We start from the raw sequence: 24,303 nt of genomic DNA, 5'->3' as shown, positions 1-24,303 counted from the left end.
TTGGAGTAGCCATTGCTCGGTTTTTCAAATCATTGAAGACTATAGTCAACTCGGCATTCCATTCAAACTTAGCATCTTTTTTAATCAATTCACACAAAAGTGATGCAATTCTGACAAGTCTTTAATGAATGTTCGATGGAAGCTAATAAACCCCACAATAGAACGTAGCTGAGTCAAGTTCTGAGGCTTAAGCATCTACTGGATGGCTTTAATTTTACCTAATTCGGTTCTGATACCATCTTTAAAAATAACATGGCCGAGTAGCATACCAATTTGAACACAAAATGCATGCTTAGCTGGATTTAAAGAGATACTTGCTTGTTTGTATCTCAGAAAAACCTTCTCCGAGTATCCAAGATGATCAATATCTGAGAAATATACACAGAAATCATCTAAATAAAGAGCAATGAACTCAGTGAGCTAATCGTGAAAAGTCTCAACCATAAACTTTTGAAAGGTTGATGGGGCATTTCTCACTATAATCTAGTTAAGCCCAAAATAATCATCCCTAAATGAGTACATCTAATGTCATGCAACTTGATCCAAAATTCTGTCAGTAAAGGGTATAGGAAATGCATCAGGATGAACTGTCTGGGCATTCAACTTCCTATAGGCCACACAGACTCAGAGTTTATCATTTTTCTTAAGCACAACCACAATAGGAAAGATCCAATCACTACGATCAATGGCATATATAAACCTAGCACATAGTAGTTGATCCAACTCAGCATTGACTTGCTTGGCATAATTAGCTTTCATTATGTATCTTTGTTGCCGTATTGGCTTAGCATCTTGCACTAACAGTATCTTATGTTGACACAATCAGGAGGAACTCCCCTTAAGTCTGTATACCTCCATAACACATCCTTGAACATGATAAATAAATCTCTTATCATTCCAAGTTGCTCAAAAGGAAGATTGGCACTCACCACTACCATAGCTGGGTGATCTTGTGTGCCAAGATTCAATTCTTGTGTAGGCTCTGGAACTAGCTGTTGGGTACCAAGTCGAGTGATAGTCACTGGTATCTCAGCAATCTCCCTTTCTCCTTCAATGTCCTAAGTGAAATCACTCGAAAAAAGATCCTTCTGCTTAGCAATCTACTCATCCCTCAACTTTTGTTTAATGCCTGCAACCACTTGAAAAATCCTATCTCACCACCAATGGGTAGGATGTGCAACTCCATCAACTGAGGCTCAACATCCTACGAAAATGAATCTTTGACTTTCAAAATCTTGGGTCAACAACAACTCGGGACTTTTCGGGGGTTGGTCGATATACACACATCTTGACCATATGTCTTAATAGTCATTTCTTCTGTACCCCAATCATGGAGTACTTTTGCACTTTTTAGCCAAGGTCGTCCCAAACAAAATTGGGTAAGCATGCTACTCCATAGCAATCACAATGAAACTAATTATATAATACATGCTGCCTATCGATATGACTACATCTTGCAATGTACCTTTGGGATCAACCAGTCGTTGATCTGCCATGTGCACTCGAAAGGGTGATGGCTTATATGATTTAAACTTCAGCCTCTATGCAATCTCTTCAAAAATGATATTCACTCCTAATCCTCCATCCACTATTACACTTGGTATAGTTGGCTTCTTAATCTTGATAGTAATCATCGAAACTTCATCATCAACTACCGGAGCAGGCATAGTGGCTAGGGATTGCACTTCCTTTGGTTGCTCGGATGACTCCTTGATCTGTTGAGCAAAGAAGTCATGGCACTATGGAGCCATTTGCATTAGCTCGGTAAAGGTTAAACTAACTTGCATATTCTTGAATGTTTCCCATGCTCGGGCTCTTTGCTAGTTTCATGTGATGTGTTTGATTCTGCTTCTTTGGACTCGCATTTCGAGTCTCGATGATAGAATACTGAGTTTTCCCAGACATTTCTACTGCTGGAGCTTTTCCCTTCAATTCCTTTGCAATTTTAGCCGCCAATTCCTTTTGTGCTTTCCAATTGATATCTTTGCTTGAAGCATAATTTTCTTTAGAGGTTGTCACTGGCCCTCTCAACTGAGTGATTACTTGAGCATCAATTGTTTTTGGAAACTTGGCTACGATTGCTCAGCATTCTGGATCTACCTCTTTTGTTATTCTTCAAGAACCTCAAGTCTTCTACCTAGATTGGACAATCAGAACGTAAATGATTTTCTCCACAACAAAAACACTTGATTTTAGATGGATCAGTCTTATATTTACCATTGTCACCCTTATCTTTTGGCTTGGGACATAGTGGTTTTTCGCTCGGTGCCCGGTTATTAGTCGCCATTTGGTTCGTTGACACTTAGCGATTTTTACAATTAAATCAACAATCTAATTCATCATGGCCGAATTTGGTGCACGTATTGCAATACTTAGTCTTGCATTCCTCTTCCACAAGTCGACCTCTAAAACATCTATTACACCACTTCTCATTGTTACCTGGCTTAGCTCGAATGCCCAATTCTTTTAAGGCCTTCTTCAACTCAGTTTTCAATTATCTTTCTTTGTAGGCGTCTCCTCAATGTCACTTTCAGCATCTTTTTTCTTCACCTTGTTTTTTGAACATTCGCTCTTCTCCAAGGAGACAGCTCAGTTTAACAGTTCCTCATAGGTTCTAGTTGACTTGACTATTTCTTGCTTGCATAAATCTATCGAGGTACATCCTGTGATTAACCAAGCTTGCATAGACTTGTCATCTAGAACCGTAATCAATTGATTGATAAGAGCTCTCATCCTAAGCACAGATTCTTGGACAAATTCTCCTGTGTTCTGCTTTAACTAACTAAGCTTTGTCCTCACATCATCCTCGTTAATTTTCTGTCGGAATCTTTGCAAGAATGCTTCAAACATTGCATGCCAATGGGGGAAATAATTAAGATGCATGGGAAATAGTTCATATACTCTTCATCTATTGTTGCACTATTGATGTGACAAACACGCAAAAAACTCTGCTAGTGACTTGTAAGGATCATCATCCATGCCGTTGAAATTTTGAAACTTTACCTTGATATTGGAGCTGGACTTAAACTTTTCCGCTCCAAAACCTAAGTAAGCAAGTCTTCCACTCGGAAGAACCGATTCACTAGCTCCCCACCTATCATGACCGCTCTCATGGTTGTGAGGTCGTTATAGACTCCTCCTGACTCGGTTGGTACTATCTTTAAGCCTTAAGGATACAGTTTGTCGCATACCTGTCGACCTAGTAGTATTTCTGTATGTTGTTCGAACGAACTGCCTTAGCTACTCTTCATTCACCTCGGATCTTCGGGGGTGCCTCTCTCCATTAGAAGCATGCCTATCTTCCCGACGATGGATTCTTTGTCCATCAGTTGTAGCCCGTCGTCTATCTTCATACATTTCTCAACGCAATCCTTCTAGAATGATAGCCAAGTGCTGCCGAAGACATTTTTGCCGCTCTCTGAGTTGGTCTTCGCATTTATTTTGATGCTCAATTGAGGAGATGGCCATCCATTTGAAATCTTAACTCTCCATAGATGAGTTCTCGAATTCTATTTGCCACGATGGACCTTCATCCGCCAATCATCTAGGACGTCTCGGCTCGGCACCATCATTCCAATCTTATGCCTTTGCATAGTAGTCAACTTCCAATCCTAGTGTAGCGTAGCGGAGTCTCTCTCCTCACGGTTGTTGCTCCTATTGGACAATTGCTTCTGCCAATCTCCTTCGGGCATTGAACTATTGGGACTTCTTTACTTCTCATAATCGGATGTAACCACTACCTCTGGCTTAGATACTCGTCACGTCTGGCCACATATCTTCTTCGTCTTTCTGAGCGCATGTCAGACATTGCGTAAGGCAAAAAGTAGTCGAATAGTAATTCAAGTACTTTCTGTGTTCCACACACCGGTCTTCAGCATACTACCAATTGGTGCCACTCATCAGGAGTTACTTGAATAAATTTTCTATAGTAGGCCACGATTCCCAACAGCTGTTTGACTTCGTCATGGGTTAACATGAACTCTCTTCTTGTTCTACTGACATTAAGCTTACCAACTTGGTTCTCTAAATCTCCTTTCTGATAGCTCGTCAAGTCGGAATTCACTTGACCGTTCCCCAACAAGATCGCCAAAATGTTGACCCTCCAGTTCTCTCACCCAACTAACTCAGAAATGCTCGGTTCACAACCCAACCCAATGTTGTTCTCGATGAAAATGCTCGCTCTTGCAGTCCTAAGTGGATGTGCTCGAGTGCAAAACAGGTGCCAGCAATCCGAATACTTTCTATGTTCCACACACTAATCTTCAAGCACACTACCAGTTGATGTCACTCGTCTGGAGTTACTTGAATAAATTTTCTATAGTAGCCCACAACTCCCAACAATTGTTTTACTTTGTCATGGGTTAACATGAACTCACTTCTTATTCTACTGACACTAAGCTTACCAACTTGGTTCTCTAAACCTCCTTCCTGATAGCTCATCAACTTGGAATTCGCTTGACCCTTCCCTAGCAAGATCAAAAAATGTTAACGTTTCGGTTCTTTGACCCGACTAACTCAAAATAAATGCTCCGTTCACAACCCAATAGATGAAGATGCTCACTATTGCAGTCCTAAGTGAATATGCTTCAGTGCAAAACAGGTGCCAACATATAAAACACTCAGAGGTCAGGGTTAGCTCCAGGAGAGGAACTAGCTACCGGAGAGGAACCATGTTATGATGGGAGAATACCGAGTTATAATCACACTTAAACAATGGAGTATACATGATAGAATTGAGCAAAATAGACAATCCATTGATTCTTTACTTCTATCAAACTCTCTTGATGCAACCAAGCTGCCTCAGCTTGCAGTGAACACTCCCTATCCTAGCAAACTCAAGTTCTCCGACTGTTACAACCATATCTACCTGAGAAACCACCTTCTAGAAGAGATGCGCTCAGTGCACCAACCTCGCAATAAACTACACCTCTGCAACAAAATCGATGCTCAACCGACTCCAACTTCCAACCAAGATCAACGCTCGACGACCACCCTCCTGTTAGCTTAACCCGAGGTCTAGCATTCACATTAGAGTAACACGATTTTTATTCAGTGTCTTTTAATTACCACCGCATGCATTATCAATTCCATTTTACTTACCAATGCATGCATTATCAATTTAATTTCAACTACCAATGCATGCACTATCTTAAATTACAAACTTTAATTACCGATGCATGATTCCCTCTTACATTATCACTTTCTTTCTTCCTTTCATTCCAACTTAAATTGTCAATCTTCTCCCTGAATTTAGCAAGCCACCGTCTACAATGATGCATACACTACGTCACACATTAGAGGCATATTCAATGTCATAATTTGATTTTAATTAGCAATCCAAGGATTGTAAATCTAATTTTACTTGCAATATTGCATTATCTATTTATTTTAATTACCAATGCATGCATTATTTCTTAAATTACGAGTTAAATTACCAATGCATGCATACCCTCTTTAAATGGTCAATTCCTTTCTTCCTTTCATTCCAACATAGATTGTCGATCTTCGAGATGAATTTAGCAAGCCATCAGCTGCATCATTCGTAAACAGACAATGCCATACTCAAATCGAAGCCTCCTTCAATGGATGTCGACAAACATGGTCTTGAAGACAAAGCACTCGTGATAGTTATTAAATGATGATAGAATTCAGGTAGAAATTCTTTAGGATGCCTTTGATACTTCTTTAAAAATGCAGTTTGATCACCTAGTATGCATTGCATGCCAAAGCAATACAGTTACATTGTAAACATTCAGACGTATGCTTCCTATTGAGTTTAATTATATGAAGCATATATTGCAAGACAGGTAAAGGGTATCCCTTTTCAATAGCTACATCTGGTGGTTGGAAATAGAGCTTCTAAAAGGTATACCATTGGACCTCTTGGCCATCATAGAACTTCATCCTATTTATTCATACTTGCACGTCCATCTCCCATGTACACATGGTAGCTTGAAGGTTCCAGCCACAATGCAAGTCTCTGTCATAAATAAGATATCATAACAATAGTGCTCACCCCGCCAATGCAATGTGAGAATCCATGTCCCTGTACCATTTGCAATGCATAAAAGCTTGCCTTTTGATACACATCCATTGTCACCTTAAATACTCTAAAGCTCCACAAATGCAAACCCACAAACAGAACTGCCAATCTTAAAGGCGTAAGTGCGTCTGATGCTCGTACTTCTCCATATCCAGCTTATATCATGGCAATACAACCCAACAACAATTAATCGAGGACATAGCTGGATCAAAATCTTTATATGTCGGACGCATTTGCTTGCCTAGACCAATCAATTTAAAACAGGTTTGCCCAAAAACAAAGGAAAGTGGGGATAGTAGGTGGGGATGGGGAAATGAAGATAACAACCTCAAATCACCTCCAATGCGTTGTTTAAAGTTAGCTCTTATCAGTTAAGGAATGAACAAAGCACACGAGTGTACATCTTTCTATACAAAACCAAAGCACACAGAAGCACAATTGCCTCAATTAAATTAAATGACTTCCTCACTCTATCTTCTAGAGTAAAAATGGTGCTACACAATGAATGCCGGCAAGGCAAGACACTCAATCCAATCATCTCTGCCTGTTGAGTAACACCTATGATGCCGAACACTTTAAGATCAATTTAAGACCATCTTTGACTTCATCTGACTGCTAATCGCCACGCAAGGCAGCTAGCAGGTACATAAATCTGCCCATGCAAAAGAAACGCTCTTTGTCGAAAAAAACTATTAATTCCTCATCACAGAATGAACGCGGCTACTCCATCAATTCTCATGCCGACTTCTGAATGAAGCGCTAAACACAACAGAGCATAGTGATAATGCACCACTAGCAAACACAGGACTCCCAGGTGAAAGTGCTATTACAACAGCACCAATCCACTATCCTAGGACCTGTCTTGTCTTGATCATCCTCTTGAGAGTAGCAAGCCAAAATCCACACTCATCCCAATCACTAGTTGTCAATCCCACCTACATAGTTCCACAACCACAAGGACAAACCAGGCATAAGGGATTAATTCAATATGCAGACAAAAGGTGCCATGAAAATGGTCGTCTCAAACAAGCCATGTACGACACACACTGTTACCACAAGAAATGATACCTGTATATGTAAGGCAGTTTGGTAATCCCCAGCATCAAGCCTTTGGCAAAGCTGGACCAGCTTCGACCTGGCATTGGGTGATATGTCTGCAGAATTAAGCTTTACAAACAAGGCCCCAAGCTTTCTAGAATTATCTTCTATTTCTCGCTTCTTTGCAGGGTTTGCTCTAGCACCTCCTACAGCCTCCGAAGTCTCATTATAAAGTCTCAACAGGGTGAAAATGACAGGCTTCAAATCAGCTGCAAAAACATCAAATTTCGACATCATATGAACAATGTGTAGCCAAGCCCAGGACATGAACCAGAAAAGTGTGCGCGCAAAAAATGGACTGTTGAAGTAGTCGAGTAGTATAAGGCTACCTGCCACGTTTGTTGTGTCAACAGTTTGGATAGTCGGAGGAGGTGCTGGAGTAGCTGCTGGTGGCTGTACTGGCACTGGTGTGCTCATACTACTAGGACTTTGAGGTTGCATTCCAGGAGTCAACATGGTTGGTTGTTGAGTGACAGGAGCTCTTGGAGCACTTACAGGAACAAAGCGCTGTTGAGTAGGTGCAGCAATGACAGATGGGTTAGCTGCTCCTGGAAACATCATACTCGGCATTGCTTGAGGGGGATTTGAAGGTTGAGAAGACCTTTGAAAAGTGTAAGAATTGCTTGGGAAATCTTGGGCACCCTGAAAATATCAAATGCCATTAGGATAGTGATGCCAAAAAGCAAAAATCCCTTCAACTAATACACACAGTCAACAAGCTCTCACCCTAAATGACTGATTCCTTGAAGATGGAGGAAAACTCCCCATGTTTGAAGAATCAACAGGAGCAAAAGATATCCCTGCCTGTGGAAGAAAGGACGTTGGAGGCACACTTGGCGGCTGCTGCAATAAGCAAATTTAAGTTTTTTTTTCAACTCGCAATAAAAAATTCTTTGAACAATTCACTGATTGTTAGATATCTCCCGAAAAAGTCGTTAAAACTTCCTAGCTTACTATTCTAACAGTATTGCAGCTCCACTGTAGCAAAGTACCAGCAAGTAAAATATCCCTGTTTCACAGTAGATGCTGACCTGTGAGGGATGCTGCACAGGCGTTGGATAAAATATTCCTGGCTGAGCTTGTGCATGCGCTTGATATGAAGAGTCTTGAGGAGGATAAACAGAAGTCTCCTGAGGAGCGTACACAGGGTAAGGACTCTCCTGAAACAATATAAGAACACTTAGTATATCATCCTCTCTCCTTCCCTCCCCCTCAGGCCTCAAAGAGGCCATTAAAAAAAATCATTAAATCCAGCCTCTTACACAACAGCCTTTCCCCCACAGCTCCATTGCAGAGACTTTAAAACAGCAAGGATTTCAAAGGCTTAGATCACACATTAGTCCTCTGTTAGACAGTGCAGAAACATAGAGCTGCAGTGAGTAAATGTATGCCACAGTTGGTAACTGGCAGTCCCATAGATCTTACTTGGCCCTCATAGAGCTATAGCATTTGTTACCGTACTGGCGATTTCATGAAAGAACATCATGATAGGACTACGTTTAGTAATGTGCTAAGTAATTTGAGCATGTGCACTCCTCAACTCTCTCTAACACTCAGAGATGTAATGGTACTCTTTTTTGGAAGTGTACTTTGTCTCAAAGGCCCATGAGGCCTTTTGAAGACATTAATACAACTCTCTCACACATCACGGACTTCTTTGTTTCACCACCTCCACCTAGGGCTGATCATACATATCTTTTCTTTGAGTATCCCCACTCCTAGCCTTGCCACACCACCTACCACACCACCCACTTACACTACCTATCACGACATACACTTCAATATAACCTCTCACCAAGATATTTTGCACAACTCTACACTCTACTCACCTATATTGACCATATACCTCTTCTAGAGGACCGGGCCGCTTTGATTAGCTGATCACTGCACTAGGCTGCCCTTCACGCCTTCCCGTACACCACACACTCCAACCGTCCACCGCCTCTAGGGTCCGTGCCATGCATGGCCTGCTGAGCAAACCGGACACGTTACATGAGTATCGCTGTTTAGTTCGCCAAAAGAAACGAAACTTTCTTTGCCGGAACGAGGAGGAATTACTAAACATCTTGTTTAGTAATAACTCCAAAGACTTTTGCCAACGGGTTCTTGAATAACAGTCCCCCTCACCACTCACAGAGACTCATGCTTGGCACAACAACGCCCGCACATTATATATATGACATCCCCAACCAATCCACTACTGATCTCTCACACACACCACAACCGACCTCTTGCACACTATTCACTAAGGGGGGCGGCAAAGACACAGTTATGAAACTTCACAATGGCCAAGCAAAAGATCATGAGGCTTTCCAGAGACATCTAGATGCACTATTGGCTTTTTGCAAGTCCCATGACTTGAAGGTCAACCTAGGTAAAACCACGGTTATGATCTTCAACACCTCCACAGCAGCTATATGCAGAAAGCAGTTTTCTTTTGACAGGTCACCAGTTCAAATTGTCTCATCATACACTTACCTAGGAGTTCTATTCTCTAGACTTATCTTCACGATAAGACCGGCTATGCAAGCCCGCCTGAGTAGAGGATACACCTCCGTTGCCCGACTGGAGAGAGAGTGCTTCCATTCACATTTTCAGGACCCATGGACCAAGGTTCTCCTTTTTGACTTCTTGGTCCAACCTGCAGGCAAGTATGGCAGCACTTGCTGGGGGCCAGACCTATCCAACACAAAGTGGACTCGAGTGGAGAGATTACACGTTCTCTTGTTATCACGGATGATCTGCAGTAAGCCATCTCTTCGTCATCAAATCACTCAGGCTGAGTTCGGGGCATCTCCATTAAAGTTAGATGCGGCATTCCAGACTATCACCTATCTATACCATGTGCGAGATTATGGATCCTGTACTGCAAGGCGACACAAGATACCTTGGTTGGCGTTAGCATCTTCTATGGCATTAGCAGCTCTAGGTGGATGGTTTGAGAGATTGGGCTTCCATATAGACAAGTTGCCACCCTTTCAGTACAGCATTCATGGTCCATTTGTCCCGTTTCGGGGCAACGAGTTCAACAACGGTCCACCCCAGAGTATGATCACAGAGTTCTTCTGGTCAAAGCATGTTGCCCCCCGACCACAAATAGCATGAGAGGCAGAGACACCGAGATCGAGACGCAGCACACTCGATGGTCCATCCCAGAGTATGATCACAGAGTTCTTCCTGTCAGAGCATGTTGCCCCCCGACCATAGATAGCATGAGAGGTAGAGACTCCGAGATCGAGACGCAACACACTCGACAAAGAACAGACACACAGATCAAACTCACTGACATTTCTTCTATTTTCAGACCTCGGATACGGCCGACCAGGGTCACTATGGCGCTCATCATGCGTAGAGTAGGCGTCAAGAGGGCACGACGGACTATTTATCCAGATAGCATACAACAATCTATTACGGGCTTCTTGCCTACACGGCTGGGTTCATCATCGGGTGTACATTGACGCTTTCCTACCTTGTGTATGCTGCAATGTATTAGATCAAACTGCATCTACTATGAGGATGATGATGCCAAGGATGTCTATGACTATGGTGACATGTATGATGATATCATTGACTATTTAACCTTAAATGTTAAGGAGAAATGGATGTGAGAATATCCTTGAATCCCATTTTCCAGCTCCTTATGGGTTGAAGCTTTGTCAAAATTTTGTTTTTACCTAAAGTTTGAGATGGATTCATTGCTAATAGATGGAATTTCCACTATAGGGATAGTTCTATGCTGCATCATCTTTAGCAGAAGTATGTTCGGGATTTATCGCTGGTCATGCTAGGCATGCATGACAATGTTAGACGTTGTAGGTAAGGATTTATGGCTGGTCATGTTAGCCGTCTGAAGGCATAGAAGACAATGCTAGGTGGATTTTCAATTGTAGGGATCTTGTGCTGCACCAATTCTAGAAGTGTAGGTAGGGATTTGTGGCTTGTCATGCTAGGTCGTGTTTGTGGTGGGTTTAAGGTTGTATCCGGACCAATTGCATCTCCCAATGGTGTTCTTCCTCCTTATTCTTGTTTCCCTTTTTTTGATTTCTTAATGCATTTGCTTGCCAATTCACAGAGAGAGAGAGAGACAGAGAGAGACAGAGACAGAGAGAGAGAGAGAGATGATATGATATGGTTGTATTGAGAGAGAGAGAGAGAGAGAGAGAGAGAGAGAGAGAGAGAGAGAGAGAGATGATATGATATGGTTGTATTAAAGTCCATGTGTGACCCTTCAAGGTCTATGGGACAAGTGATCACGATTAACAAATAGTGACCTTTTACATCTAGTGAAATAACATACTATAAACTTGCTATGTAGTGAGTACTTGTTGAGCTTGTGTGCTAGTCTGATTTATCCTGCTATCCCATAGATTTTCTGGTGTGTGCATTGGCTCGACACCTTAGGGGTACATGCTCCTCATTTTCTACCTCCTGGTGGGGCAGATGTTGCATATTAATTCCTTTCTTGGGACCCTCGGTCTTACCCACCTGCCCCTCTCCACCTCTAGATCATGCGAGCTGGTTCTTATTTTGCAGATTAGATGCCTTTTAAACATTGATATGTCTTCCCGAAGGTAATTTTGCATTCCATAACTGTCCATCAGATTAATTTTCTGTTTGTAAAATTGCATTGGTCTTGCCAGAGTTTCTGTAGCATTTTCCAAGTCACTAACTCCCTTATCTCGCATGCATCTTCTTGTGGTGTGTGTTGTGGGGGGGAGAGAGAGAGAGAGAGAGAGAGAGAGAGAGAGAGAGAGAGATGAATGATATGCTATGATTGTATTAAAGTCCTCTTGAGACCCTTCGGGATCTGTGGGACTAGTGATCACTCTCTACAATAATGACTTTTTACATCCAGTGAATAGAATACTATAGACTGCTATTTATTTATGGGCTAGTTTGTGTGCTAGCCGAAGGACTTTGTCTGCATTCCAGAACTTCTTATAGATAGCTTACTAGATTTGTATCTGGCTGTTCCTATTAATTTTTCAGGCTGCCTATGCTGTCATCATATCTTTCTTTGATGTGTTCATAGGCCCACAAGGGGGGGGGGAGAGAGAGAAAGTCTATTAATGTCCACGGGAGACCAACAGGTCTATGGGACAGCAAGAGAGAGAGATTATTAAAGTCTACTAGAGAACGATGGGTCTATGAGACTGATAGAAAACCTGATACAATGAGCAAAAGGGTGGAGCTACTATGCGAGCATCCTAACCCATGCTAGAGAAAACTGTGTAGACATAGACCATGTTAAAGATGTTGCAGCATAAAACTATTCCTACAGTGGGAATTCCATCTCTTAGCAATGAATCCATCTCAAACTTCAGTAAAAAGGGAAATTTTGACAAAGCTTCATCCCATAAGGAGCTGGAAAACGGGATTCAAGTATATTCTCATATCCATTTCCCCTTAACATTTAAGGTTAAATGACCATGTTAAAGAAAAGCATACATGCATACGTCAGCAGTCTGCAAAGACGACTTGCCAGAAGTATTGGAATAAGATTACTCAATCGTAGGATAGTACACCACCAGAAAAAAAGGAGGTTCAAACAGAACCATTTTATAATAAAGATAATTGCTTCCCTGAAAATCGTAATATGTTCTCAAATACCACTAGCTCTAACACCATATCAAACAGCATAGCAGCCAAGCAAGATTTTCTTTGGAATTCAAAGACAAGAAATTACCCATACAACTTGCTCTTCATGAAACTCTGAATCCTAAATTCAGATTTCCATAAGCTTTAAAATCCAAACATTAGAAAGGCATCTCAGGTTATCTCTCTAGTGTTTGCACAAGTTACAAGCAGCATACCGTAGGGAGTTGCACTGCAGAAGTTCGCCCAACCACATAGGGAGATTGATCGACTGCTGGAACTGGGAAAGGATCCAGAGACCCACCAGGATAAACAAAAGTCTCATCTTTCACTTTTTCTGCAGCTGAGTAAGAAAACAATTCTAAAGATTAATTACATACCTTCGCGGCGCATTTCCATTGATAGAAAATCAATGGATATTTTAAAATTTTGATTTAAAAAAGGGCAATGAGACAAAAAATACCTTGCTGACTGTGACAAAGGCGATCTCTTAAAAGTGAAAGCTCTGCAGATGACTCTTCAAATGTAACAAGACCTAGATATTCCAAAGCTGTCTTTGATATGCCTTGACTAGCTAACAATTCCACATAGCTTCCTACTAATCTGGCCAATGTAGGAGTGGCACGTTTTTCACCTTTGGCCAAGGCCAATACAATGGTTTTCTCCATCAGATCCTAAGACAGTCAGCAAAAAAAAGTTTTCAGTATAAAGTCAGAACCAAACCATAGCTCTCTCTCTCTCTCTCTCTCTCTCTCTCTCTCATGTCAGTCCTTGTCTCAGTCATCAGTAGATTAGTGTGATAGGCACCTCTGCTTCCCCCCTCTCTCTGGTCCACCCCCCATCTTTAAAGGTTTTGACATTTCTCATTTCACAGGTGCTTCAGCCCACCCAAGATGCAGCCCTTCTCCACTTGAAGGAAGCAGACATCATGATTACTGAAGAGCAGATTGCAGGACGATAGCACACGTGAGATGTTGCTATTGTGACCAATCAATAGATGACCAATTATGCGAGAGTGCAAGCTCATCTATAACTCAAAACAACGAAATCAGAATTTGCCTCTCAGTATCCGATACTGTGCTCTTGTGCTGACCGTTACTGAAGAGGCATCAGCAGTTGGGCCTCAAATTACTCACCAATGACACGTGCCAAGGCATAACTCCCACCACTAGGAGTTTATCCATTCTTCTAGTTTCTAGTTTCAGTTTCAGTTTTGGCACTAGACTTTTAAGGGTGTGGCAAACACCTGTAGATTGCCCTACCACGGTGTTTTTCTATATGATCTAATTAAAGTTGGTGTCATTAGGCTCCCTGTCATTCCACAGATATTGATAAACCTTTATTTTTCTCGTTCTCTCTCTCACATACACAATAAGAAATTTATCTTTAACTTTGTTATTAAAACAGAAATTACTATCCACTTCCCTTTGAGTGTTGCACCCAACAGAATGAATGTGTAGATTATCAAACAGCAAAAAGTACACGTCATGACTAATCAGCTATATCATATGCATTGTCACCACAATGTAAATATCCTAAGTCAAAGTACAGTTGACCATTTATTTGATCATAATTAAAGAGTTTTCATATGCGTTAATTATGGTCAAAGAATTGACTACGGTCAAAAATACTTGACTCTGTTCAAGTAAGCCTGACTTCGGTTGGGGAGACTTGGTTTATTACCAAGAGGGTTAACTACGGTTAACTAGAGAACCACAGAGCTGACTACGATCAAAGAGTATTGACTTCGATCAACGAGACGTGGCGTGTGCCAAGAGGGTTAACTACGGTTAAGCAAGATGTGCCAACTTCAGTTGGAGAGCTGTGCCAACTTCGGTTGGAGAGACTTGATTATAATTAAGACGCCTTGACCCTTGGTCAAAGCTCCTTATTTATAATCAAGAGTGTTGACTCCGGTCAACCAAAGAATAAATATATTTATATATATTTGTTATATGGCACATGTGTTCAATGGGGACGCCCACCGTGACTAGAATTAGTCCACAATGTGTTACTTGCATGCAAAGCGCTAACAATTAATGGATGCCATGGTGGTGCGCTTTAATTAATTGTTGCAAGTACTAGGAAGGGTTATTTTTCCTTAGCGCTACAAAGCCTAACAAGCATCTAGGAGGCGGTTCGCGTGACCAAGTGCTTCGAAGACTCCAAGGTTGCCCTTAGTGGCATGTAATAGGACTTAATCTAGATTTTAGACAAGTGGCACGTTGCCAATTTTAAATGAGCTTGAAGCTCTTGTAATATTGATTCGCGTTAGATTTTGTATCAGAAAAGCAGCTCTACGCTGAACTCTTGTAATGAATTCTCTCTCAAGTACTAAAAACCTTCGGGGGGGTCCAGCCCAACGTTTGTCCTGAGCCCTAGTGTGTCTGTAGAGAGAGGGAGAGGGAGAGACTGTGAGCAAGAGAGAGAGTGTTTTGCAGCAGTTTGTCTCCTGAGATTTCAGCAAGCAAGGAAGGTTAAAAAGAAAAGGCATGACGTTTTACATATGGAGGTTTCATGCATACCTGGAGTTGACTGACAAATGCCACACCAGCTTGATTTGACAGAAGACCACGATACCAAATTTTAACTGCTTCCTCTATGTTTGCAGCACATATGTAACAAAGAATGGCAGCTTGTGTACAGCCAGTAGCATCTAGTCTTGCTGCCAATGCATCGCAAAGCATTGACCAATCCTCAGATCCTGCATACTGCCACCCAAATCACAGAATACTTAAGCAAACATATAAAACTGCACTCTCCCAGAACAGTAAAAGTCTGCCTTGTGACAGGCTTAAATAATCTTACAGAGCAAAGTAGAGCAAGTGTCTCCCTCCACTCCTTCAATGGCCTGCTATTTACCAGGTTCCCTATATCACGAGCAACAACAGCTGCCATAACCTTGAAAAATGAAAAGCCACCATCAAATAAGCATGTTAGGTGAAGAGTTTATCCAGCTATCAGGTCAACCAGATCCGTCTGTAAACACATTTTATAAATTATGAAACATAAATAAGTATTTATGTATCCACAAATCAACAAACAGATCATCTTTGAACTGTCATGCAAGCCTCAAAGCTGCTACAGTGGCCACTGCCATAAAGCAAATAATGAAGAACAAGTGCAAGACATATATCATACTATTGTTCAAACAATCACATTTATAAAGTGATATTTCATATACACCCTATGTCACCATTTGGTACTTCTCTCAGAACTGTGGGGATGCCCACAAGGGACTAGGATTAGTCCAAGAACTAGGAATGCATGCATTTCACCAACCTCTAATGGGTTAAAGTGTTGGAATTTGTTTGAACTTTGTGCAATATGTAGGACCCAAGAGAGTGCAAAAAGGACCCAAGATTGGGGAGAAAAGCACCAAAAAGCAGGTCCCACAAGGGTCTAAAGCAAGGACAACGGAGCACCTCTTTAAAAAGAGGGCCCACAAGACTAAAAAGGCGCCTAAAGCCTCCAATTTAGGAAGAAAAGCCTATAAGCGCCCCTAGTGCTGTGTTTTGTTCTCTCCCTCCTCCTCCTAGAGCTCTTTCTACTGCTGTGAATTGTTTCTACTCCTAGACCAAATTGCGATTTGTTCCAGCTTCATAATCTTGCAATGATCGCACATGTGAATGTCCAGAGAGAGAGATTCTACTGCAATTTCTATCCCAGGCAGCCAGTTCTTTGCTGCGATCAAAATTCCAGCCCTAAAAGGCCCTAGCATCCAATGCGATTTGACAAGGGAGCTGTTTTTCTGCTCCAGAAGGCTGAGTTTAGGGTTCAGCCTGCTAACTCAGGTAATTATTGGTTCTTAAGAGCTGAGAATTGGTTTAGTAAGGCTGATCTTGGTATTGGTTAAGGTTTCACCCTAAAGCAAGATGGCGAACTTCAAATTACACATACAAACCAACATCCAACCAACAAAAGCTATGCAAGTGAATGATCATCATTAAGAAGACGAGTTGCTTTCAAGAAAACATTTACCCCCCCCCCCCCTCTCTCTCTCTCTCTCTCTCTCTCTCTACACACGCAGACCATCCATGCGTTCATGCATGCATCCATATGTTTGTATGTATGTATAGTCAGAACTTCAAATGGGTGGCCGAAAGAGATATGAGCACAAACGAGGTCAAACAAGGTTATCCTTTGTCACCAACCTTGTTTGCCCTACATCGATAAGCTCGAGTTCTTCATCAAATCATTGGGAGGAGCAGAATCTCCTTTAACTAGTTCCCTAATCCCAATTCTACTATATGCAGATGCTGTGATTCTACTCTCCTCATCATCCAAGGGTCTCTAGCTGCATTTGGATGCACTCCACTCTTTGTGTGAGACACATGATTTGAAGGTCAAGTTGGGTAAAACCAAGGCTACGATCTTCAGGGTACATGAGATTGTTACATCCTATACATATCTGGGGACTGTCTTTCGGGCCAGATCTTCACAATGCAACCACCAATGCAAGCTCATTTGGGAAAAGGGTATGCTACACTAGCAAACTCAAGCATTAGTTCTTTCACTCGCATTTCCAAGATCCTAGTACCAAGTCTCCTCTATTTGATTCGCTTGTTTGCCCAGCTCGGATGTATAGCAATCTCTTTTGGGGGAAATCCTACCAAAGAAAGATTGGACTTGTATAGAGACTTCAAGTTCTACTTCTTGCTCAAAAAATGATCCGCAGCAAGCCATCGGTCACACATCAGATTGTAGTAGCCACCAGGTCCATGCCTCATAGGTAGCTAGGTTGAAGAATGCAGGGGCAAGGGCACAAGCATGCCCTTGGCTATGTCTATGATTCCATCCCACACAAACTCACACTACAGAGCCAAAGTGGTGGTATGGGATTCAGCAATGACAGTGTACATAAGTGACAGTACCAAAAGCAGCATAGGCTATTAGGAGGTAGCAGATTCAAAGAACAACCAACATGTATCGACAATAGAAAATAGAAAAAAGGATAGCACAAAGGACAAATAACCATTGCTGCTTTCAAAGAGACGACTGATTTTTAAATGTGGAGTGAATTCAAATTCCAAGGATACAAGAAAAACCCTCCAAATATTAATTAAGAACATCATACCTTTCGATAACTCCGGCGATTTTTCCGCATATGCTCTACTAATGTCTTTTCCCAAAGCTCAGGACCACCAACATGAGCAAGAACTAGCGCATCCGCCATTCTGTTTGCAGAAAGGCACAGGTCTACAGCTCCCCTAAAATCTCCAATCACCAGTGCATGTTGCACTGCCCTGTCACAGTCATCTTCATCATCAACCCCATCCTGCTCATCTTCCGAAAGCAGCATACTCTCTCCAACTTCTTTCTCAACCTTTGGTATTAACTGAGGAGAAACGATCCCCTTTGGAGTTGCAAGGCTGTTGAAAAAATCTGCTTCATCATCATTTGATTCTCTTTGTACGTCGAGTTGACCTGAGAAACCTAAATCTTCTTGGCTCTTTTCAACTGCACCATTAGCAAGGTTTAATTTTTCGGTCATCTCAGCTTGTAACTTGTCTGCTTCCTCTTGTAAGCTATCATTCTCACTTGATTGTACAACAAATCCCAGGTGACGGAGAAGGCAAGTGCGCGCATTTTCCTCAAACATGATTTTCAAAAAGTTCCAGATCTCCTTCTCATCATCAGATCTGAAATACATGTAGATTAGGAAACCATATTTTGCAGAGACAGCTTCCAAACCAGATTTTTTCTATTGACCTCATACTTACCCAGTTGCTTGAGATTTGCTTTCACACAAAGATCGCATAGAGGACTTGTCACCAGGATCTGCAATAGCAACCCTGAACTCCTCTGATCTGCTAACCAAATCCTCCTCAGTAACAACCGTTTGGATCTTAACCTGCCCAACAGGGCCATCAATTTGTAATAAATGCCCTCAAATCTCACCAAGCATTTTGCTCTCTAGTTTTAAACCACACTGACATCAATTAAGGTATACATTCAATGGAATTCTAGGCACAAGATCACCATCCATTAAACACTGAACACACAGACTTCCTTTCAAGGGGAAGTTTGAAAGCAGGGAAACTTCATGAACCTCTGATAAAGATCCAGTTGCTCCTGAAGCTGCCTTCTTCAGACCAAACGATACAAGTTTTCCTCCAAATCCAAAAGTTACGCCAGCAGGTCGCTTCAACCATCGCGGAGCTCTCATCGATGCTGCAACCAATATGATATAAGGGCTAAAAGTCTAAGGCTTACCATATTCATACATCTACTGTGAGAACATTTAGAAATCTGTTGGTCAATTGAGAAGAAACCAACTAGTCTCAAAGCTAAGTTCTAACACACCTGGAGAAGATCCAGCAATTATTGCTCCATCAAAATCTCCTTCACTTGGAAGTGTCCGACTGCAGGCCTGAGCTGGGGGAGAAGCATAAAGTGAGCCAAGTAACTCAGAAACAAATGCAACAGATCAGATCATGGGAGATCACTATAATTTATTAAAGAAACACAGCCTCTAAAAAAAGAAAATTTGTGTTGAAACTCCCATTATCTCAGGCACAAAGGTGTTTTAGATTTATTCATTCATTCTGCATTGACTTATCCAGTAAGGTAACTACAAAGGGGATTCAAATCACTAAATATTTAAACCCAAACCATAAACCACATGAACCTGATTCCATAGGAGTCATCCAGGTAAAAATCCCCAAATAATTATGTCAACTTCACATGATGCAACTATCTAGACACTGTGTGGAGAACACTGTGGCTAACTAACATTTCGACTTGTGATAACCCTCTGGCAATCCTCCAGCCTTGTGATGGCTGGCATTATGGACTATAGGTGAGAACAAATTGTGAACAAAGGTTTGTAAGCCTCACCAAGGCCCTTGGACCTTCTTTTTGCGTGCACGTGCGGGCATGTTCATGTGCATGCATGTGCATTCATGGGATCCACTACCTTCACATCACAGATTTCTGGCCTCATGGCACCTCCCTATGCCAGGAGCAGACCACTCACGTATATCCTTTGACCTGACCCTTCCTCAACCCTTACAGGATTTCCACATGCCCACCTCCTATGACTTTATCATTCACTAGACCACATCTATGGTAGCCACTTTCTTAGAGCACATACATGAAGCAACCAGATATAGAAGCCAAAGCTCTTCTTCTCACTAACACAATCCACATTGCAGCACAACATTCCTTCCCCGAAAACCCTTTTCTTTGGTTCTCTAGTCCCTACAAGTAGCCGTGTGTGTGATCACAATCTAGGACCACAGCTGTAAAAGCTGTAATTGATTCCACATCGGGCGTCTAGACATCCTCTTTCTTTATGTTGGTGTGAAGCAATCTCCAAGGGCTTCATACAGAATGACTGACAACTCCTTCACAAGAAGTGGAACTACATCATGGAGTGTGTGCTGAGAAGTACGATCTTCTCACAATCATAGCACTTTACATGGATGACCTTATTATTGTGGGCAACAGCAACAAGTTGACCAAAGAGGTTCAGGAAATAATATTGGGTTCCTTGCATTACATTATGGGTGTTGAAGTTGAACAAACTAAGGATGGCGCTTTTCTAAGTTAAGCAAAGTATAATGATTCTATGTTTTGACTTTTGAGCAATACAAGATCTTGGATGCCCACCAACCAGTATGCGCAATAGGGCCCCCCCGTCGGTGGAAGGGGGCCTATTAATTAATTAACGTGCCGCAGGAGGGGAGATGTGCGATTAACCTAAGGCGAGGGCGTGATTAATTAATTGGTGGCTTCTTCGAGAAGCCACAGATTCGAGAAAGTTCGCCCCTGCTTACAAGAGGAGGGGGGAGCGGTATAGTACAGGCAGGGGGTTTGTAAAGCCCTCCCAATACTAAGGAGGAAGAAGGGGAGGAGGGGGGAGAGGAGAGTGGGAAGGGGCAAGCAGGAAGCGGAGGAGTGAGAAGGAGGGAGCGGAGGAGTAGGGGAAGGAGGAGGAGTGCGGAGGAGTGGGAAGCGGGAGCAAGGGGAGGGAAGGAGGAGGAGGAGTGGGAAGCGGGAGGAGGGAGGAGGGAGGGGAGGAAGAAGGGAGCAGAGGAGGAGGGCAGCGGGAGGAGAGCAGGGCCGCGATAGGTTAATTTGTGAATAGGGAAGTGATTAATTTGGGGGGGGGGAGGCATAGATTAATCGGAATTGGGGAGGGAGAGGGGAAGAAATTAATTAATTCAACTGTATTCACAATTGTTTCATGGAGTTTCTTTTGTCGTTTGAAGACTTTAATCCTTCCTCCCTAAGCGTGTATGTGAGCAGATGTCCACAACCACTACTGTAGGATAAAAGAGAGAGTTCCAACCCAAGCATTTAAAAACATAATATAGAACATGAACAAGATAATGCAAGCATCGGCTCTTACCTCAATGTTATAAAGATTTACCCTTCCATCAAAAGAAGATGTAGAGAATACACCAGCTATACGTGGAGACCACTGGACATTAAAGTTCCAGTTATTGCTAACTGGGAGCTCACAAAGTATCTGCAGTATTTAACAAAGGATATCACTATAAATGAAATCTTTGATTTGCTTTAAAAATTGTACAAAGACTCTGCAAAAAAATCTGAAAAGGAACCTCTCCAGAGACAGTATCCCAGCATATAGTACGATTATCCTTTCCACAACTTAAAAGGAAAGCACTGTCACAAGGACACCATGCCATTGCCAGCACACCTGCAAAATTGAGACTTGAAACTCAATTGAACAAAAATTATAGAAACTGCAAATAGGGACTAAAGATTATCCTGAAATGAGATGCCTTTCCAAGTCACATGCCTTTTGTGTGTCCAACAAGCTCCTTCACTGGGGAAACAGAGTTACGCAGATCCCAAACCTGTGTCACAGGTTACATTCCAAAGCTGTAATATAACTAAAAAAAGAATCCATTTGTGACAGCAGGCAAGCCAAGGATACATTTTCTGCATAAATTGGAGTCATGCTTCAATGTAGGTAAGTCCTGGCAATGAAGTGACAAAGCAGCTGTAAGGATTACCTGAAGAGCAGGAGATCTGTCATCGTCTGAAGCAGCTATCATCTGTGTTGCCAAATCTGGATTCCACTGCAGCGCTGAGCAGCGCCTCCTGCTATTGGGATCTGTGAAACTGCATAAACAACGCATCATATCACGAGTAAATGTAAATAAAAGCTCAGGCAGTTCCTTCACCTTTAGCATCACAAAACTTATCAAGAATGTGTGCTTCGGGAGTCTACACATAGAAACAACTCAATAAGATGTACATGCTATGAATTGCTACTATATTGTTTGTGCATTGACAAGGTGCTGTGTACACAAGTGTGTGCTCTTATTGGATAAAGCATAGACAAACATGTGCTGAAACTCTATCATCTCCTCTAAAGGAAAGGGATCGGCCTGCTGATGAGGAAGGCTAGCCTCCAAGACTAAAGCTAACCACGCACTCCTTAGGCATATAACCCACACCTTCCTGTAGTTCCTTCAGCAGGCTGAATTAGAAACAAAGAAACTTCCCTATGAGAGCTTGGAGCTAAGAAGAGATGAGGGGTTTTGTCTAAGTGACAAAACCCTATCTAATCACTAACCGTAGTCAGGGATTAGACTGTGGTTAGGGGGAAAAACCTCTAAGAGGAAAAAGTGCCCCTAACCCACTTATTACATTACATTGACCACTGCCTAGAATATAATAATAATTCTAACATCCCCCTGCAGTGCCAATGTGGTGTACAAGGTAGTGATCAATCACCAAAAGGAGATAAGCTTAGGGCACTTCGACATGCCTTCTCACGTGGAAGTGCTTTGGTGAAGATGTCTGCAACATTGTCATGTGTTGAAACATAGATCATACTGATATCCCCTCCATGCAACTTCTCTCTAACATAATGATAATGAACCTCAATGTGCTTCGTGCGAGCATGAAATACAAGATTCTTTGCCACTGCTATAGCACTCTGACTATCAGTGAGAATTAGAGAAGGACCCTCCAATAAGAGACGAAGATCAGCGAAACACATTCAACTGTTGCTGTGAAAGCTGCCCTGTACTCAGCTTCACATGAGGAAATAGCCACTGTAGATTGCTTCTTGCTCAAACAAGAAATGCAAGCTTTGTCCAAAAAGAAACAATTACCACTAGTGGACTGCCTGGTATCATAGTCTCCAGCCCAATCTGAATCACTGTAAGCATGCATCTGCAAGTCACCCCCGTTGGGAAACATAAGACTTTGTGCCTTGCAAATAACGGAATATGTGTTTTACAACCTGTCAATGTGTTGTCTTTGGGCTGTGCATATTGTTGGAATGCCCCATTTGTAAGCCCCCATATGAGGAGAGCGTGGGGGAGGGAGACCTAGGGCAGAAGATGCCCAGAGAGAAGAGAAAGGGAGGGGGCTGTAACATGGACAGCAGCAAGGCTGTCATGTGGGCAGCAGAGCTCAAGACATACCTGCACATGGCACCATTGTACGTATCAGTACGGACTGCTACAGGGCAGTGTACAGCAGGTGGTGTGGCAGCACAAGAGCTTGGCAGAGGCACAAAAGGTGGCAGGACAGGCCAGGACCTGTACGGACAGGTACGGCCCCTATACGGCAGCATGGCGGGTGTCTACAGGCAGGGACATGACCTGCAAGCAGAACTGGCACATGGCGCAGCATAGCAGGAGCCAAAGCGTGCCTTGTGGGCAGGATTGCGACCTGTAGAAGGGCCTGGAAAAGGGCGGGACCTATGGGCTGTACTGGAAGGGGCCAACAAACGGCCCTTAATGGGGCTGGTTGGGCTGAACCGACCAGGTCGGTTGGGCCAGCCAACCAAGTTGGTCCAGTCGACCCAGTTAGGGCTGGCTGGTCGGTCCATTTGAAAGGGCCTTGTGCCCTATAAAAGGAGAGGCCTTGGGCCTCATAAATCATCCAACATTCAGCAAGGAAAGGAGCAAACAGGAGCAGCCAGAAGCCACTCCCTTGGGCCTCACACTGGGGGTGAGGGAGAGTGGAAGGTGTGCTGCAGACTGAGTTCCCTATAGGCTGGACCTTGGCTGTCTTCTAGGGCAGCAAGGTGTTGTGATCATGATAACTTGGAGCAGCCCTCAGGACAGCAGACAAGAGCAGTAAAGGGGGAGCCTTAAGCCTACATTCAAGAGTACAAGGTCACCTAGGAGAAGCTGCAGACTAAGCTAGAGTGGCTGCCCACCTAGGCTGGCTTCCGGACAGCAAGGTGGAAGGGATCTAGACAGAGAGTCTACATATGCTCGAGGTGGAGCACGCGGGCTCAAAGATCTAGAAGTGCCAGACTTGTAGTAGAAGGACCTTTTGGTATTGTATCCTGTCCTAGTTTCTGAACGGACGAAAATATAAAGCGTTCCTCTATATTTGTCTATGAGCATTGTCTATTTACTGGCTTGCACGTCTATGCACATAAGTTAAGAAGTTTGTGATTCCACACCCCACACCACATTGTGTGAGCTCTTGGGCATTACTATCAGTGTTCCGCTGTGCGTACCCTCTATTGGGTCATTTCTAACACATATATCTGCTCACTTGAGATACTGCATACTGAATATCGGGCCGTGTATTGCACAAGTATATGAGGCATCCAATAGCCT

At 42.6% G+C, this 24,303-nt stretch overlaps 1 protein-coding gene across 3 annotated transcripts in view; it reads right to left on the bottom strand.

Annotated features, from left to right (window-relative positions):
• Nucleotides 1-6,027: 6,027 nt before the first annotated feature.
• Nucleotides 6,028-24,303, bottom strand: part of LOC147898795 (transducin family protein / WD-40 repeat family protein) — a 48,052-nt gene continuing 29,776 nt past the window's right edge. The window contains exons 6-22 of one of the 3 annotated variants that reach the window (XM_087378798.1): nucleotides 21,724-21,832; nucleotides 21,507-21,564; nucleotides 21,307-21,404; nucleotides 21,093-21,212; nucleotides 19,043-19,109; nucleotides 18,789-18,910; nucleotides 18,460-18,590; nucleotides 17,814-18,378; nucleotides 15,545-15,637; nucleotides 15,262-15,447; nucleotides 13,200-13,410; nucleotides 12,955-13,079; nucleotides 8,173-8,301; nucleotides 7,868-7,981; nucleotides 7,471-7,783; nucleotides 7,112-7,350; nucleotides 6,028-6,978 (exon numbers count right to left, since the gene is read on the bottom strand). In XM_087378798.1, the coding sequence (XP_087234924.1) occupies nucleotides 6,889-6,978; nucleotides 7,112-7,350; nucleotides 7,471-7,783; nucleotides 7,868-7,981; nucleotides 8,173-8,301; nucleotides 12,955-13,079; nucleotides 13,200-13,410; nucleotides 15,262-15,447; nucleotides 15,545-15,637; nucleotides 17,814-18,378; nucleotides 18,460-18,590; nucleotides 18,789-18,910; nucleotides 19,043-19,109; nucleotides 21,093-21,212; nucleotides 21,307-21,404; nucleotides 21,507-21,564; nucleotides 21,724-21,832 (2,770 nt within the window). In that variant the 3' untranslated portion in view covers nucleotides 6,028-6,888. Of the gene's footprint in view, nucleotides 6,979-7,111; nucleotides 7,351-7,470; nucleotides 7,784-7,867; nucleotides 7,985-8,172; nucleotides 8,302-12,954; nucleotides 13,080-13,199; nucleotides 13,411-15,261; nucleotides 15,448-15,544; nucleotides 15,638-17,813; nucleotides 18,379-18,459; nucleotides 18,591-18,788; nucleotides 18,911-19,042; nucleotides 19,110-21,092; nucleotides 21,213-21,306; nucleotides 21,405-21,506; nucleotides 21,565-21,723; nucleotides 21,833-24,303 lie in introns of all 3 variants that reach the window. The other 2 variants (XM_087378799.1, XM_087378796.1) reach the window with 2 other exon arrangements.

The sequence above is a fragment of the Dipteris shenzhenensis genome, chromosome 9 (genome assembly GCF_047967505.1).
Source record: "Dipteris shenzhenensis isolate YYH24624 ecotype China chromosome 9, Dip_SZ_1.0, whole genome shotgun sequence".
NCBI classification, from domain to species: Eukaryota; Viridiplantae; Streptophyta; class Polypodiopsida; order Gleicheniales; family Dipteridaceae; genus Dipteris; species Dipteris shenzhenensis.
This window is presented reverse-complemented; position numbering and strand designations above follow the sequence as displayed.